This window comes from Sprattus sprattus, assembly GCF_963457725.1.
Source record: "Sprattus sprattus genome assembly, chromosome: 18".
Classification (NCBI taxonomy): domain Eukaryota; kingdom Metazoa; phylum Chordata; class Actinopteri; order Clupeiformes; family Clupeidae; genus Sprattus; species Sprattus sprattus.
In genome coordinates, this window is record NC_137916.1 from 5292847 (window position 1) to 5309684 (window position 16838).

The 16838-nt window shown below is 43.2% G+C and overlaps 2 protein-coding genes across 2 annotated transcripts; one reads left to right on the forward strand and one right to left on the reverse strand.

Annotated features, from left to right (window-relative positions):
- The first annotated feature begins 530 nt into the window (after positions 1 to 530).
- ndufb10 (NADH:ubiquinone oxidoreductase subunit B10) lies at positions 531 to 2000 on the forward strand. The gene is made up of 4 exons (XM_080857201.1): positions 531 to 748; positions 1281 to 1419; positions 1526 to 1665; positions 1831 to 2000. Exons 1-4 carry the CDS (start codon positions 601 to 603, stop codon positions 1914 to 1916), a joined length of 513 nt encoding a protein of 170 aa, XP_080713327.1. The 5' UTR covers positions 531 to 600; the 3' UTR covers positions 1917 to 2000.
- A 2457-nt stretch (positions 2001 to 4457) lies between these two features.
- rps2 (ribosomal protein S2) lies at positions 4458 to 6745 on the reverse strand. Its single transcript, XM_080857194.1, has 7 exons — positions 6673 to 6745; positions 6034 to 6177; positions 5668 to 5865; positions 5297 to 5470; positions 5030 to 5189; positions 4667 to 4758; positions 4458 to 4569 (listed from the first exon to the last, which is right to left on the reverse strand). Exons 2-7 carry the CDS (start codon positions 6172 to 6174, stop codon positions 4498 to 4500), a joined length of 837 nt encoding a protein of 278 aa, XP_080713320.1. The 5' UTR covers positions 6175 to 6177; positions 6673 to 6745; the 3' UTR covers positions 4458 to 4497.
- Between the last annotated feature and the right edge of the window lie 10093 nt (positions 6746 to 16838).

Sequence of the window (16838 nt, forward strand, 5' to 3'; positions counted from 1 at the left end):
AAACGACATGTTTTCTATTTACAATTACCATTTATTTTCCAAATGAAAAGAGCTTAAATGCCATATATTAAACAACTTACTAACCTCGACCGTTCGATCATGCTGGCATGCTTGATGCTTCGGCCCCGCGGCATCAACCTCGCTATCGCTCGGTCGATACCTTACGGCCTCTGTCTGATATTTACCTGCATGACCTCACTCTCGGCCAGTAAGTAGTTATTATTGAGATTCACCTGTATGTCTGTTCTGCTTTGGAATCCACAAAGACTATGGAGCATCGATACGGACAAGAGAGACACCTGGTGGAGGAAAATAGAGCCACATCACTGCCGTCATAGCAGTAACCTTTTGCCTTTGACCTTGTTTTGCAAAGAAACATTTGTAATTGTTCGTTTAAAATAAATGTAAGTGCAAAATATAACTATTTCCCAATATATTTTGTGTATATAAAATATACACGATAAGTATGCTGCATTGTGTGATGACCTTTACGTCTCGTATTCGTCCATATTGTCTACCCTGCGCAAGCGCACATCATAGGAGTTAGGAGTGTTGAGGTCGAATTAAATCAACTGACTTTTTTCCTCATTAGTGGAAAAAATGCCGCAGGAATACGAGAAAGATGCATACCCAGAGCCTCCTAAACAGACACCGGTTACCGAGAAGGAGACAACCCTTCCTAATCCAGCTTTGATTACCTCCAAATTGTTCTATTACTCAGTGGACCTTCCTGTCACCAAGTTTAGAGGTAACATCAACTAGCTAGGTTAGCTAAGGTGAACGCTAACGTTAGCATGCTTATACACTGTACTGCTACCTGGCTGAGAAGCGGAATCGCGTATTATTATGATGATGATGTATGACTGCTTGTTCACCACTAGCGTTACTGATCATTTTGAATAGTTTGCTATCGGAGGCGATGTTGAGCTTTCAGTATGAACTAAAGTAGCTAAATTAACAGGGACTAGGCTAGCAACGTTAGCCTGCTAGCCGGGGTGCATGATTGCAAGGAGATTTTGTTAAAGTTATAGGCTACCTATGTATGTGCTGAAGGATCTAGGCACATATGTCAATCGTTTCTACCATTTAGTCACTTTAGTTGGATTGACCGTACATTTCAGCACAGTTTGCCAACGCACACGTCTAGCTAACATTTGCAGGATATGCACAAACACACATTTTGTCAGTCAAGTCGCAGCATTAGGTAAGATGGACTGGAGAAGAGCACATTTTGTGAATCTAAGTCTGTTTTCTTCTTGACTCTCCCCGTGGTTTTCTAGAAATCATAGATGGTATTCGGGGTAAGAACAAGTACCACTACTATCACCAGAACTTCCGACGTGTGCCTGATCTGACTGAATGCGTGGAGGGTGACTACCTGTGTTACTATGAGGCGGAGATGCAGTGGAGGAGAGATTTGTAAGTGACTTGTTGTTTTTACCGTGAGTTGCCTTGCACATATACGGTCGAGTTTAATGTAACCCCAACTGTAACATGACTGCTTCGTTTCTGTTCTGTCGTGCAGTAAGGTTGACCAGGAGATACTGAAAATAATGCAGGAGCGTCTTCGAGCATGTCAGCAGCGGGAGGGACACAGCTACGTGCAGAACTGTGACAGTCAAGTGAAGGACTTCAATCAAGTCGCCCAGGCCTATAACTCTCGTTGTATGTATTTGCTCTCATTGCTTTACATGTATATGAGTCAGCAGTAGTACATGTGTGTTGTAGAGATGCAGGGCAAATTCTGTAATGTGCAAGAACTGTGCTGAATTCATCAAAATGTAGGCCCCAAAACAGACATCAGCTGATCATGTACTTGTCGCGTTGCAGATGGGGACTTGGGAGCTCACGCAAACAGCCGCAGGTGTCTGATGAAGCAGAAGGAGAGGATGATCGAACAGCAGCAGAAGGCTTGAAGACCCAGAAACTTAATACGCCATCTGTTTTGTGGCTCCTCTGTGTGTATGTAATTGTAAGATAAATAAATATATTGAAAAACAGGATGTCAAGTAAAATATGTTGTAGAGATGCAGTTGCTGTTTAAAAGGCCAGAAGATAAGACTGCCAACTGTGGCAGCATTTATCAAGTTTTAAAGGAACTCTTTGCAACAATTTGACACTTTTTCAGAAGGTTTTATAGGCAACTAGTTTTGTTACCATCCTCAAATTCATTTCGATAGCATATAGTCATGTGAAGGACAGAAACACCGTTCTTCTCCACTAGCCATCCAGGATATTCCCTATGTAGTTCTTTGTAACGGGCTGTTACACCCAGCAAAAATGGCGGAAAAGCTTTCACACAGATGCCATTGCCAGCTATACTGCATCAGTTAGTGTGTTGGCAAGCTTGTGTCAACTGGGCTGTTGGTGTTTTCAAGGTTTTTATGACCAGTTAGGTCATTAGCATGTTTTTGAAAATAACTCTGTATTGCTGCTTTAAGGGCACATAACTGACATTTTCGTTTCTCCTTAACCTAAGGCAGTGTTTCCCCCTAGGTTCACCGCTTTGGGGGTGGGGGGGAGATGTTTTTCGGCCTAAAATTCCTGATTTCACGGGAGCTTCCCACTTTTCGGGGGGATAAGCCCCTACATAAAGCCTATAATATTTCCTGTGACCCAGCAAAACTAGGGGGGTCTAGGGGCATGCTCCCGCATAAGAATTTTTTGAAAATAACCTTTTAAATAGTGTCCTCTAGTGGGTTTTAGGAAGAGAAATTAACAAATTTAGATTTAAAATATGGCACAAATATAAACATATTGAAGACATCTGCTGAGATTTTGTTTTGGATGTGTGTGAAGCAGGAGCACCCTGACCTGGGAGAAAAAGCTTAGGAGCAGCTACTACCCTTTGCCTCCACATATTTATGTGAGGCTTCCTTCTCTGCAATGCCTGTGATCAAAACAAAGCAGAGAAACAGACTGTGCCTGGAGAAGAGGTTAATCACAGCAGTTGCTTCTCTTTTTTGGGGGGAAAATAACCTTTTAAATAGTGTCCTCTAGTGGGTTTTAGGAAGAGAAATTAACAAATGTAGATTTAAAATATGGCACAAAAATAAACATATTGAAGACATCTGCTGAGATAGGTGCTCATTATAGTTAGTCAGATATCCTCTGTTCAATTTTCAAACTCTCCCTCACTATATGACTTTTTTGATAGAGCAATATTTCCATGACACCTGATACGATGCCAACTATCTGACATTAACAGACCGTTTCAGAGTACTTCGTAAATTTCCCCAAAAGCCGAGTGTTTCTCTGACGGACGTATTAAAGCATGTACCTTGTGCTTGCCTAGCTCTGTGCCTTTAGGAACTCCTGGGGTATGTTAGCATTGTGTGTGGAGAGACGGCGCGCCAAGTTCAAGGCTTTAAAATGCGACAGTGACGTCTGCATATTAAGCAGAACATCCGGTGTTCATCTTCATACTTTCGTTTTGTTTTACGCTTTGTTTACAGCATAAGGCTTAGTGTCAACATATGGGGCTATGTTGTATTACTGTTACTAGTAGGCTAATGAATGCACTGCTTAACTAATAATTCAATAAACATGAAGCTTAACATCATAAACCTTGGTGGATTTCAAACGTAAACAAATGCGCTTGTCATTCCACTTCATGCTGTAGCCTACACCACCAGCATTACCTGGCTCGTTGTACTACAATAGTGTCGCAAAGTTTGCGCTAGCGGCCTCACATCAGGCAGGTCCTCACATTTGGCAGCTACACATGGCATTCTTTCAGTAACTTCTGCTAGTCTGGCTAGTAACTCTTGAAGGGTGCAATCTACTTTTTGCATTTATATTGTCTGTTGACAATTAAAAGTTTAGCTCTTAAACCTCAGTTGCCTTGTAAAAAGACTGCATACATCCTTAGAACTTCAGGCTACACCTTTGACCACAGTTCTTAGGCCCTTAATTACACCCCGTCAACTGCACATTTTATACAAAATGCTTTTAAACTTGCTTGTGAATTTAATGCATTGAAGTAAACTTAAAGGATCAGATTTATCAGTGGTGTAGATGCCCTATACCCACTTACCTTATCACTATTGAAATGGCTCATGTTTAAGGAAGCCTGTACCCAATAAGGACTGATATGGGAAGCTCTCTGCTAACAAATCCACTGAATCTCAAAACCCATCACTGAGCAGTGTTCAACATTAATGATGATGACTGCTTCTAATCACATAGATTGCTCAAGTTATCAATTTAGGATAATGTTTAGATGACCAAAAGGTGAAATTGCCATACATACTGGGACTAGCTGTATTGAATTACAGAAAGCATTGATGCCCGGAAAGCTACTCTAAATTAAAATTAAGGAAACCCCATGCATCTCTTACAAATACCCTTCAAAAAATAACATTTGATAATATATATATATATATATATTTTTTTTTACATATTCCTCAGCTTAAACCTTAAACCACTTCCAACTTCACAAATGACACCAGACAAAATGGATTTAACATTTTACTTCATGTGTTGTACAAAAAGCAGTTAAGCGGCTGCCTGGAGAGCCTTCTGAACAGCAACTCTGGAATGAGTCTTTGCCAGATGATCCGTGAATTCCTGTAACGGAAACGAACAGGTCAAGACCGGAATTCAAGTTTTTTGCAATCTGAAACTAAATACAATAACGGTCACTTCAACCAAGTCAGTAACTCACCTGATAAGGAGACTTGGTGAAGACTGTTTCCTTCCAGAGGTCAGGGGTCAGATAGCTGTACGTCTTGGAGATGGCATCAAACGTGGCCTTAGCTACAGAAGGAAATAGTCGTTAGGTCAAAGAAGTCTCATTCAAGGCTGAGAAATATCAAATGGTTGCAAAGAACTGTTGAGGTACACTACAGGAACAGGAACACCATGGACCAGGTATCCCTGCCGTGCATTACTGCACTCAATGCTGTCTCTCCCTTAAAAACTCAGCTAGCACCATGGAGAGGTGCAGCCGACCAGAGAGGAGAGGGCTCGTCATTTTGTTCTGCAGGCAACAGCCACCCCACCCACGCACAGAAGGGAGCCAACTCACCAAAGTTGCCCAGAGTGGCAGTGCAGCCCCTGGCCGAGGTGTAGCAATCGTCAATACCAGCCATCATGAGAAGCTTCTTGGGAACGGGAGCAGACACGATGCCAGTACCACGGGGGGCAGGAATCAGACGCACAAGGACTGAGCCACAGCGACCAGTCACCTGAAAGATAGGAAGGGAACAAGATGGTCAAATAATAAATCAATAAGTAAATCAGCCAAATCTTCCAAAACACCACCCACAACAGCCCAATAGGACGCATTTCCCACCTTGCAGGGTACAGTGTGGGGCTTTCCGATCTTGTTTCCCCAGTATCCTCTCCTCACAGGGACAATGGACAGCTTGGCCAGGATGATGGCACCACGGATGGCAGTTGCCACCTCTTTGGAGCACTTCACTCCCAGGCCAACATGGCCATTGTAGTCACCAATAGCAACAAAGGCCTGAAATGAAAGAATAATGAATCAACTTGTGTCAAAAGAATCTGCACCACTGTTTAGACATCCAGTTTTCAAGTGTCCATTCGAACCATGAATGAGTTCACCATTGGCTCCATATTGGCTTTGCCTGTTATTACTGCAACTTCTCTTTAAAAGAAAAACCGCATAACACAACTTCTCTGCGCCAGAGCCCAGTTTACCTTGAATCTGGTGCGCTGTCCGGCCCTGGTCTGCTTCTGCACAGGCATGATTTTCAGAACCTCATCCTTCAGAGCAGTGCCCAGGAAAAAGTCAATGATTTCAGACTCTTTGATGGGGAGGGAGTACAGGTAGATCTCCTCCAGGGACTTGATCTTCATGTCCTTGACCAGGCGACCGAGCTTGGTCACGGGCACCCACTGCAGAATTAAAGTCAAACCAGATCGTGTATGTAAAACAGAGTCCACTGTGTAGGTATACTAGTGGCATTGAATTCAGAATATTTCAAAGGGCTTATAGGCCAAGATGATTGAAACCCAAAATGGCTTGCTATGCCCTTTAGCTCAAGAGAAATGACAGGTTGATACCTCCTTGTCCTCAGATTTGCCACCCCTGGCACCACGACCACGGCCGCGGCCTCTACCGCGTCCACGGCCACGACCGCGACCCCGGTCCCCAGTACCGAAACCTCCACGAAAGCCTCCTCTAGCACCGGCGTCGTCCGCCATTTGCTAGGGGGAAAAAAGACACACGAATAAATGAAAACACACGAAATTCGTTCACAAGTAAGATCAGCAATGCACAAACACAGATTCAATACAACGTGGATTTCCATTGCTTGAGAACACCAGCTAACACAAGCTAAAGTTCCTAGCCGATTTGGTAGCGTCAATGCACCTAATGCTAGTCTATGTTCCCAGATCACTACATACCATATAAACCAATTTGAATTTAAGCGTTTGCAAGAATGTAAAAACTAAATGTTTGTGTTTTTGTTACAACTTATTTAGCCAGCGAGCTAGCATAGCATCCTTGACTACCGCCATTTTCCAATGACAGATACATTAAGCTTTATAAATGTTTCCGTAATAATCGTTGCATTAATATTAAAGGCAATAGTATTAATAAAGTCACAAGTGCATATCAATCACACGTTTTCGATGCTAAATATTATGATTACTTAGATGGCTCATAGATTTCAGAGAAGTCATACATGCACGACTTACGTGATATCTGTAGCAGGAAGAAGAAGACCATACGTGGGTTCCGGTAGAATTTATTTGACCTGAACTATCGCGATATTTTGTCGATACTCTGTCCATGGTGTTCATAGCATTGCCTGAACACAGCTTTCAGTTTATCCCCGTATAATGTATCTCAAACAGTAAGGCTGTTAGTAAAGTCTCTTGTGCTCTTTTACTTGACGTTGGGCAAAATGTATCGTACAAATGTTCTCCTGTTGCTTGGAATCTGTCTATCTGTGTTTATAAAGATTACAGTAGGCTTACTTCAAATACATATTTTTTATTTCATCTTGTTTGTCACAACAGCAGTAAAAAACAGTATCTCTCAGGACTATCTCTGTTTGGCAGATATGACTAATATCTGCCCTTTCTGCGGCATACTGTGGTAAACATGTTATTAATATGCCAAACCCCTTAATATAGTCCAAAGAGCAAGAGAGGACAGGAATTTCTCAGAAGCTACTGATTCTGCTGTTGCTTCTCTCACTGTTGCTGCCCTCTTCCTCCTCCTCCTGTTGCTCATCCATAACCTCCAGGCTCTCACAGATCAGGGCAATCTGCTCCTTCATGTGGGCCATGGCCTTCTGCATGCGCCTCATCTTCCTTTGGAGTGCAATAGCGACTGCACGGTGGCTTTGACGCTGTGCCTCATGCTGCACACGCAGCTGCTGGTAGCAATTGTGCTGTGTCCATGTACCATGGCTCACCAGTGCTCCGCAGCCCATGTGGCACGGCCGGCTCCAGTGCTCACAGTGCCGTGCGTGGGTCTCCAGGTCACGGCGCAGCAGTTGGGCACGGCAGCCGCGGTATGGGCACCCCACCAGCTCGAACACACAGGCCAGGCTGTGGCAGTACTGCTCTGCCAGTGGAAAGGTTGCGCGGCAACCACGGATCTCGTTCTTGCACTGAAGAAAATGGGAAAAGGACAAGGTGAAAGGATGGAGAAATCTGTAGTATGTTATCTGATCAGTACTGTCAAAGATGCTTTGTTTTTGTTTCCATCATTACAACCTACAGCACACATGTTTTATTATACAGTGTCTTACCTTAATCTTTAAACGGCCAATTGACTTGCTCAATTTGTACATCACCAATATTAAATTATGATTAATTGGTTTTCGACAACAAGGACATGTCTCCTGCCTGGAAAAAAAAACATATCCAAATGTCTCAAATCTATATGTTCTTTCTCCATTAAGAAAAAGTGCGAAATGTACTTGGATAATAGTATGAAGCAGCACCTTTTCAGCCACTGTAAAATGCATTTTTTGCAGAAGATGTGGTGGCAAGGTGCCCGCACTGGACATCTAAGAACACCTTGACATATGGTACAAATCAGGTCTTGGTCTGGAGGGTCAACAAAAGAATCCGCATCATAACCTCCACTCTCCCAACATAGCTCTGGATCAGCCTGTACAGAGGACATAAGTAATATAATACACATTTTGTGTACACCGTTATTTAAAACCAACCTCAGGCCCTGACTCCCTAGCTTTTTCTAGAACATCATGACAGACCTTGACAGAACAACAACCCAAAAAAGGATAAGCTATTGATTTTAAATGTCATCAAGCTGTAGCAGTTCTATACATTTTAGCTTCACAGTGAGGTTTTTAAAACATCATAAAATTATAATTTAAACCTGAAGCTAGAAAACAAACACAGTGTTCTGCTCTGGTATAAAGATAACCTCTATCAAAAAAAAAAAAAAATCGTTTTTAAATGGGCTGGCATCGAGTTATTGACAACATGTGATAACAGATCTTGTTCATCGAAAATATTAACCTTTTGATGTTACGCTATTTGGGTTGAAAAGTGTTTACCATTTCTCTCAACGTTGTTATCCATGAATGACTCTCACGTGCACTGTCCAAACAGAGAAGAGCTCCTGTCAATAGTTTAAGCTACGGGTGGGGTGACATGGCCATGCGCAGTAGCAACGCCAACGGCGTGACGTGCACTTTGGGGCTGAGTTTGGGTTACTCTTTGTCATTAAGACTACCAGACCTCTATGAATGTTTTCAAAGTCAAGGATGTAATTTACGGAACTGAAAGTTTCACCAAGGACGGATGCAGTCTGAGGAATTTACCAAAGTAGTCAAGACTAGCCTAATTGTTAAGACAAAGTATTTAGCAAAGCAAGCAAATCATTGTTTTATTTTCAGAGACGGAGGTTGAGGTTGAAAATAAGACTTGCGTGTGTGTTGCTGCTGTATTGATGATAATGATAATGATTTTCATTCACCCTATCAACGGGTTGAGCATGCACACTGCCCGCGTGGGACGCGCGTCAAAGGCCCCCACATGCTTATCTGATCATGCTCTCCGATCTCACGAGGCACGCCCTTAAACGCCCTCCTTGAAGTGGGACCACACCTTTGAGCACCTCGGAGGGCCATCCGAGGGTGTCGGATGGCCTCTGGAGCACCGCTTGAATTTTCTCACTATCCGATCCCAGCTGTCCGACACCCCTGGCTAAAATGACGTTTCCTGTTTCGTTCCCTATATGACAGCACCTCCGTTTTTAAAAAAAATCGCTGAGAGCTTGCTGGGAACCTGGGGCTGGAGGTCCAGGAGTGCATTAGGAGTTGTAGGAAAATCAGGGACAAGTTTGTAAAAATGAAAAAAACTATGAAGGGCACCAGCGGCGATGCAGGAGGAAAACCGACATCTCCCTTCTTCCTTGCTCTATCGTGGCTCTCGCCGCATATAAAGCATAGGGAGACGTTGTCTAATTACAGCAATAATAAAAACATTTCTTGGTTTTCGAACAGCCTCTTTGTGTTTGAGTTAGCAGAGCATGCAGTGTAAATGATTACATTGTAAAATAACCTGAATTGTAGACGTGAAAAAGCAGAACTGTTTGTGTGGTATAATAATAGAAAATATTCGGCAATAACCGTGAGCTTGGTCATTGTCGTTAGTAATTCATTTCACAACAACAGCCTCTGATCATTAACTGAAAATACACGGGATAAAAACAAACGATTTCTTATTTAATAGTTTGTTGTTGAAGATGTAATGGCCTTGTAACATCATAATAAACCGTTGGTAATCTCCACAGCCTCTCTAGAACCATGCAGGTAGAGGTGAGTCGTACAATCATCATATTAGAAAGGGCGTGTCTCTCCTGAAGTCGTACGAGGTGAATTGGATAACCATGCCAATGCCTAATGCTGCATGCTGTGCAGCTTTGTAGTTTACCAAAGTCGTACTAAAACATTTTGACAGAAAACAGGAAATGTGAGGTCCTGACATGTGTGATTCCGGAAATGATGTTGTTTGGAAATGATGTCGTAAACTGGCCAATCACAGCCTAGGGGGTCTCCGACTCTCTCCGTCTCTTTAAGAAAAGTTAGAAAAAAGCGTTTGTCTCCGACCAGCTCTCCGACGGCTCTCCGACGGGTCGGATGGGCGGTAACACCTGGGTGAAGGTGTTACCCAGGCGTGCCAAGGCGTGCCAAAGTGTCCCTCTACGACCAAATCGGAGAGAATCGTAGAAGTGTAAAAATGCCTTACGGGCTTACATTTGTCTAAAAAAAACTGCAAATGCACAGAGGGTGATCTACAAATATGCCTTGAGTTGCACACGTGTTTTGCATTCCACAAATTTCCTACTTGTGTGTTGGTTTTTACAAATATATGTGTATTTGTAAATATATCATTTTACATTTGTAAAACAAAAAGCCATTTGTGAAACTGAAAATTCTGTTTGTGAAAAAAAAGCCATTTGTGAAACTGAAAATTCTGTTTGTGAATCGTGACTCAGCATTTGTGGAACACCCATCACACGTTCGTATTTTTGAGACATTCTTTCCGCAAATCCACAAACTCGTAGCTTGTGATTCGTGTTTTTTTTAAAGTTTTTGTTGTGTTTAAATTTGAACAAACCTGGGGGAAATGTATGTAAATAAATGGAGCACTTGAACCCAATACAATAACAGCTTTCAGTTTTACAACAGGTACATTCACACGAGTCTGTAAGAGATGTAGCACAGTAAGTGTGTGATCTCACCCATGTCAGTAACACTCGGCTGTCCTATCAGGGCCTCAGCATAACTGCACTGAGAGGATGCAGGTGGTTGGGGCAGCTGGGCTGTAGGCTCAAACAGGTGGTGGGATGTTAGTTGGCCTGGTTGGGGGTGTAAACTGGCCTGGGGGCTGTGTGGCGCTGGTCTGGCCTGAAGGGTGGGCAATGCTGATGTGGCCTGGGGGTGTAGATCTGGCCTGGGGGGTGTGTGACGCTGGTCTGGCCTGAAGGGTGGGCGATGCTGATCTGGCCTGGGGATGCTGATCTGGCCTGGGGGATGTGCGACGCTGGTCTGGCCTGAAGGGTGGGCAATGCTGTTCTGGCCTAGGGGGTGGTCTGTGCTGGTCTGGCCTGGTGAGTGAGTGAGACGCTGGTTTGGTCTGGTGAGTGAGTGAGACGCTGGTGTGGTCTGAGTGGTGAAAGACGCTGGTGTGGTCTGAGTGGTGAAAGACGCTGGTGTGGTCTGAGTGGTGAAAGACGCTGGTGTGGTCTGGCGAAAGAGTGAGACTCTGGTGTGGTCTGAGTGGTGAAAGACGCTGGTGTGGTCTGAGTGGTGAAAGACGCTGGTGTGGTCTGGCGAAAGAGTGAGACTCTGGTGTGGTCTGAGTGGTGAAAGACGCTGGTGTGGTCTGGCGAGTGAGTGAGACTCTGGTGTGGTCTGAGTGGTGAAAGACGCTGGTGTGGTCTGAGGGGTGAGTGGCGCTGGCGTGGTCTGAGGGGTGAAAGACGCTGGTGTGGTCAGAGTCATGGCTGTGTCTTCTCCTCTGTAGTGACCTTTGTCCTAATGATTTCTGCCTAGTGTTGCATCCTTCAGGGATCATATAGGTCTATAGGGGTGATTGCAGGGTGGTAGGGTAGGTGTACGTTTGGAAGGTGTGCAGAGGCCCTGGTGATGTCTTAACCCGGTGGATGGTGGCAGTCTTTTTCGGGGCAGGAGAGTATACTCTAAAAACAAAAGGTTCTATTCATGGGTCCCAAAGACGTCACTTCCGTGAAGCCTGCCGCCATCTTTGTGACCGACTCAACCAGTATTTCCTATTGTACTATAAATGGCGGCGCTTAGACAGTGACGTCACTTGGGATCTATGAATATAGAACCTTAAAGGGTTCTATAGCTTGGTACGTATTTGGAACCCTCAAAAGGTTCTATATAGAACCATTTCAGAGGGTTCAATTAAAAGAACCCTTGGGGGTTCTTTTCTTTTTTTTAAAAGGGTTCTAAACAGCACCTTTTAAAAGGTTTATTAATTCTCGCAAAACCTTTGATCGATGTTTTTAAAATCATATGCTAACACTTAATCATCAATTATAATAATGAATGATAGTGAATAATACTGCAATAGTGATTATCAATAATTATTGTATAACCATTTTGGAAAAAGCTGTAGGCTAAATGCACTATTAGTTTAAATAAAATAACCAATAACTTGATAGAAAACTTTGCTGTTGCTACTATAAAAGAAAGAGAGGAGAGGTGGATTCAAAAATGGACTGTATTTTTTATTTATTTTAATACACAACAGTAACAGTGATTAACTAATCTGGATATATAATTTCAGAACAGAAATTAATAATAATGCTCTGAAAAGCTAAGGGTATGCTTGATCTGCCGGGGGTACTCCAAGCCACTGACGAAGTACACCTCCAGCAGACATTGAATGGCATGTTCCACATCCATCTCGTCGCTTATGATGGTGACGCCATCTATCATAATGGATGCTCTCCTGGCATCGTGGAGGCAGATGACCGGAAATTAGTTGGGTGGTTCCTTTGTAAATGAGAAGTGTGTAAGGGAAAGAAATGGGGGGGGGGCAGGCGCCCCTGACTGTGACTAGCAAGCAGATAGACATACAGACATAGGCACACAGTTGGGCTAAAGAAAGCAAGAATTCAAAAAATGGCACCTGATGTCCAGGTGGTTCCTCCAGAGGCACATGGTCCACAATTCTGTTTCTTCTAGCACCAACATTTCTCTTAATTTCCTGGACGTCAATTTGCCTAAAGGAGACCTTTCTTTTTAAATTTTGTTCCTCAGACACTCAAGTAGGGTCTCCTGTGGGTATAGACATTAATTATGAGGCTGGCACAAAAGCAAAGTAGTATAGAAATTGAACTGAGGAATAATGTTTTGCATAACAGTTGTTAAGGAATATTCTACGTTCCTTTTACGTGTTGGTTTAGGACTAAAGTACGCCAGTACGAAGGTTTTGTTGTAACAAGGTAGAGCTTTACTTGATAAGTTGCAGCACAAATACAGTTGAGTTTACATGATCAATTTCACCAAGTGAACACAACCGGAGAGCTTGAGCATCTCGAGCATCTCCTCTGCTACCGAGAAGTTCTTATAGTCTATCTTTCACTGATGTCATCTGTGGGCTTCATGTGGTTACCAGGTGGGTGTCATGAGGTCCCTACTCTGGTGAGTCTGTCTTTCACAGGAATAGACATAAATGTGTCATGTTGTGTGAAACCCCTGCACCTCTGCCTCTCAGGGAGTAGCTGACCATGTTATCTCTCTAGTGGCCTTCAATGTATCAAGAGTCAACTGACAGCTCTCTCCTGTCTTGGACAGCTAGGAGCTACTGTTGTGGTGACCTGACCTTTTCTAAACACAAACACAATTGAGGCCTAGGCCTAGTCCTACAGAGACATGACCCACATAGGCCTGCTTTCCCCACTCTGGTTTCTGAACACATCTCAAGGATTGTACCTATTCTTCCTAATAAACCTATACTGAACTGAAATTATCTTACACAGTTGGGAAAGCTGGGGTCTCCAAGAAACTGAAATCTGGTGATGAGACATCCCAGAACATCTGTGTATTTGTATGGTTTAGGTACCTGAAAGATCATTCATTGTTATTAGAACTTACCTACTCAAATGGTTTTAGTTTTAGTTTTTACACTGTAATTCACTTACTTTTTCTGGGGGGAAGGTGGGCAGACTGAATACTGTTGGCCATGGTTGGGTCAAAGAAGACGAGCAGGTTCTTTGTCTAATCATCTCATCACTGGCACAGGGCAGTCTAGACGGGACATTCTTTTGCCTATGGAAACATTATCTGAACATCACACATTTAAACTTCACACACATATAATAGTAATGAACATGAGTTAATGTAGACATGCATGCTAAACTTACTGTCAGCATGGAGCATGGTCCAGGGGCAACCCAGCTTCATGTCTGGGTGAGAAGAGGAAAAGTTGTTAGTTTAAATAAAATGCTTACTACTCACTTCCAAAATGCCTATTTACTACCATGTTTATTGAATGATTAACACATCTCACTCACTGTTCTTGGAGCTAGTAGTTAAGTATTAATTTGTTCAGTTCCTTCATAAAAATCACCTGAAATTTCATTGACGGGGATAGTTCTTCAACCATCCGTTCAGTGAGGACCAGTAGTCTCTCCATCAATTTCCTGTTTGTTAAAAATAAAACAAAACACTTGTGTTGACAATGATACAACTTAATTATATGTACTTGATGGCTGGTTCCCCTGCAATTTAACTAGACAGTCTGACAATCAAGTAGTTACTGCCATCAGGGCCGCTGACAGGTTTGGCTGGGCCCGGGACAAAATTCTCTCAACACAACCACAGAATTCCCTTGTGCAGCTCCCAAACACATGACGTCGGGATGACAAGCCCATTTATTGCGGATAAACCAAAAGGATTATTTACAACTTTAATTTGATAGGCTAAGGATATGGACTGAGTGAAGTTATGGCTTTCAGAATCATACCACAATAAAACTCACGCTATTGTATTCACTTAGAGCTCATTAACTGCACATTTCATCGACCATTTTTCACTTGACCAAGGGGAATCATGTCAAGGGTACTTTTATTTATCGGCAGACCCGCGTGTATGTCCGCTGAACTTCCAGAGAATGTTTGGGGAACAAGGCGGAGCCCATTCATCTGGCGAGTTTCAAGTTAACGGCAATCAGAAACTAAGTTACAGGCTACCCCAAAACGTCACGTTTATAACCCATTCGTTACATCCAACTAAATGGCAATTTCACATGTTGCCATGCCACTGGCTTATTTTAAACCATGAGCCGCGTTACACTGGCTGTAATTCAGCTGACGGGATGATTCTCAAATCAATTCAGCCTGATTGGAGTGCGCAGCGCGTGCCTGCCTGAAACATTTGATTTGGACATGGGCCTATTTGCGGGGTAAAGTGCATATTCTAAGATTCAATTAGATATAGGCGTATGAAACACAGTGTAATAAAGCCGTTGTGGTTATCAAATTATTCAATGCCCCCTGTCTGTCTGATATTGATCTCCGTGTGACTTGCTCATGTGGTGCTGCGCTAATATGTTTGACACGCCGCCTGTGCCTGTGTTACTTGACGACGGGACTAAGTTGGCCGTGTCTTACCTGGCTCTGCTGCACAGCTGCCTTTACTGGTACCTGCAGCATCACCTGAGTCTTTTCTGAAATATTTATAAAGAGATCCCCTCAGGCTTTCGGCTTCTTCCTCTCTTTTTCGCCTTTCTTTCTTTTTCAGGGCTCCTGACTTGTGCATGTTGAATCGACTCGCGCACTGACCACTAATGGAATGATGTCGTCTTTTTTCTTCTCCAAAGACCAAACCATTTTGGCATAGGGGTGATAGGGGGTTATTGGCCGTTTTTTCAAGGGCAATGAAGGCAAACAATCTAGGAGTCATTAATTGAATGCAAATGAAGCACTTTTCTTCTCTAAATCAACACATTTTGAAGTATACATACAATAATTAATCCCAACTTCATGGGGGTCCAGTTACGGGCCCCCCCCCATTCCAGGGCCAGTCCAGGCCCGGGACAACGTACCCGTTTGTCCCCCCCTGTCGGCGGGCCTGACTGCCATATCATTCTGATTTGGCATTGTTGGCAGACGTTTGTAATTCGCTAGTAATTCGCTAGTAACTCGCCATGCTAGCTAGCACGCTAAATTTTGTTAGCTTAATTTATCGGGAGCCGGGAGGACAGTGAATATCAATGAACAAGAATAGTGGATACAAGCTCCAAATCATATAGTCGATAGTTGATTTCATTGTCAGCCTGACAAGGAAGTAGAAAACTAATCTTAATGATGGATCCGGTAGGGTGACAGGCTAGGATAGCTAGTTACTGCTGAAAAAGAACGAACTTTTAGAATCTAGATTCTACAGCTGACCGGTAAACGCCCACTGACGTTTACGAAGAACGCCTTTGTTTTTTACTTAAGAGGTATCATTTCTTGTTTTGATTTGCATACAACATGGGTAATGATTATGATTGAAATTAAAGGGATTAGGATTGTGTTTCACTTACCGTTAAATCCAGTGCAGAATGATCGTCTTCAGAAAGGATCCATAAACGTTCGTTGACGTTCAAATAACCCTGGCGTGTATGAAATGGCACCCTTTTTAAGGAAAGGGTTCTATTTCCTTGGCTAAGAACCCCATGGTTCTATAGACCAATTTTCACCACACGTCAGAACGACGTCACACAGGGTCAATCGCGCAAGACGGTGGCAAAAGACAAACAGAAAAATGTCGTGTTGTGCCGTGGGATGCCACAAATCGTAATTCTGTAAACAGTGACCTAAAGTTTTACAGAATACCAGCAGATAACAACTCGTTTAAAGCCAACCGCAAACGTTGTTGGTTACAAGCCATCAGAAGATCCGATTGGAATAAAGACCTTATTAAAAATGCACCCCTATGAACCCTTTTTTCTAAGAAATGGCTATTTTGGAGCTGGGGAATGCTTCTGTGGTCCTCTCTGCAACTCTGCATAACATCCTACCAACTATTTCCTGATGCTGTCTGAGGTTGTTTGTGCCTGTGTGGATTGTGATATGACTTGGTGTGCCAAGGTCTGTATCTGAAAAACTAATTTGGAAGGTGTCTTGAACTTTTGGGCACCACATCTTTGTTGTCTCTTGTCTTGGGAGAAGGTTTTTGTTCATTTAGAAATTTCCAATTTGAGTCTATCAGGACAGTAATATCAGTGTGTGTTTGGGGCAGGCTTTTAATTTTCACTCTGTACTGGAAGGGATGCAGGTAGGTTGGTGTCAGTGGACATGCCTGTCAGTGGGTACTTTGATGGGGTTTGGGTGTTGTTGGGTGGAGCACTCTGGG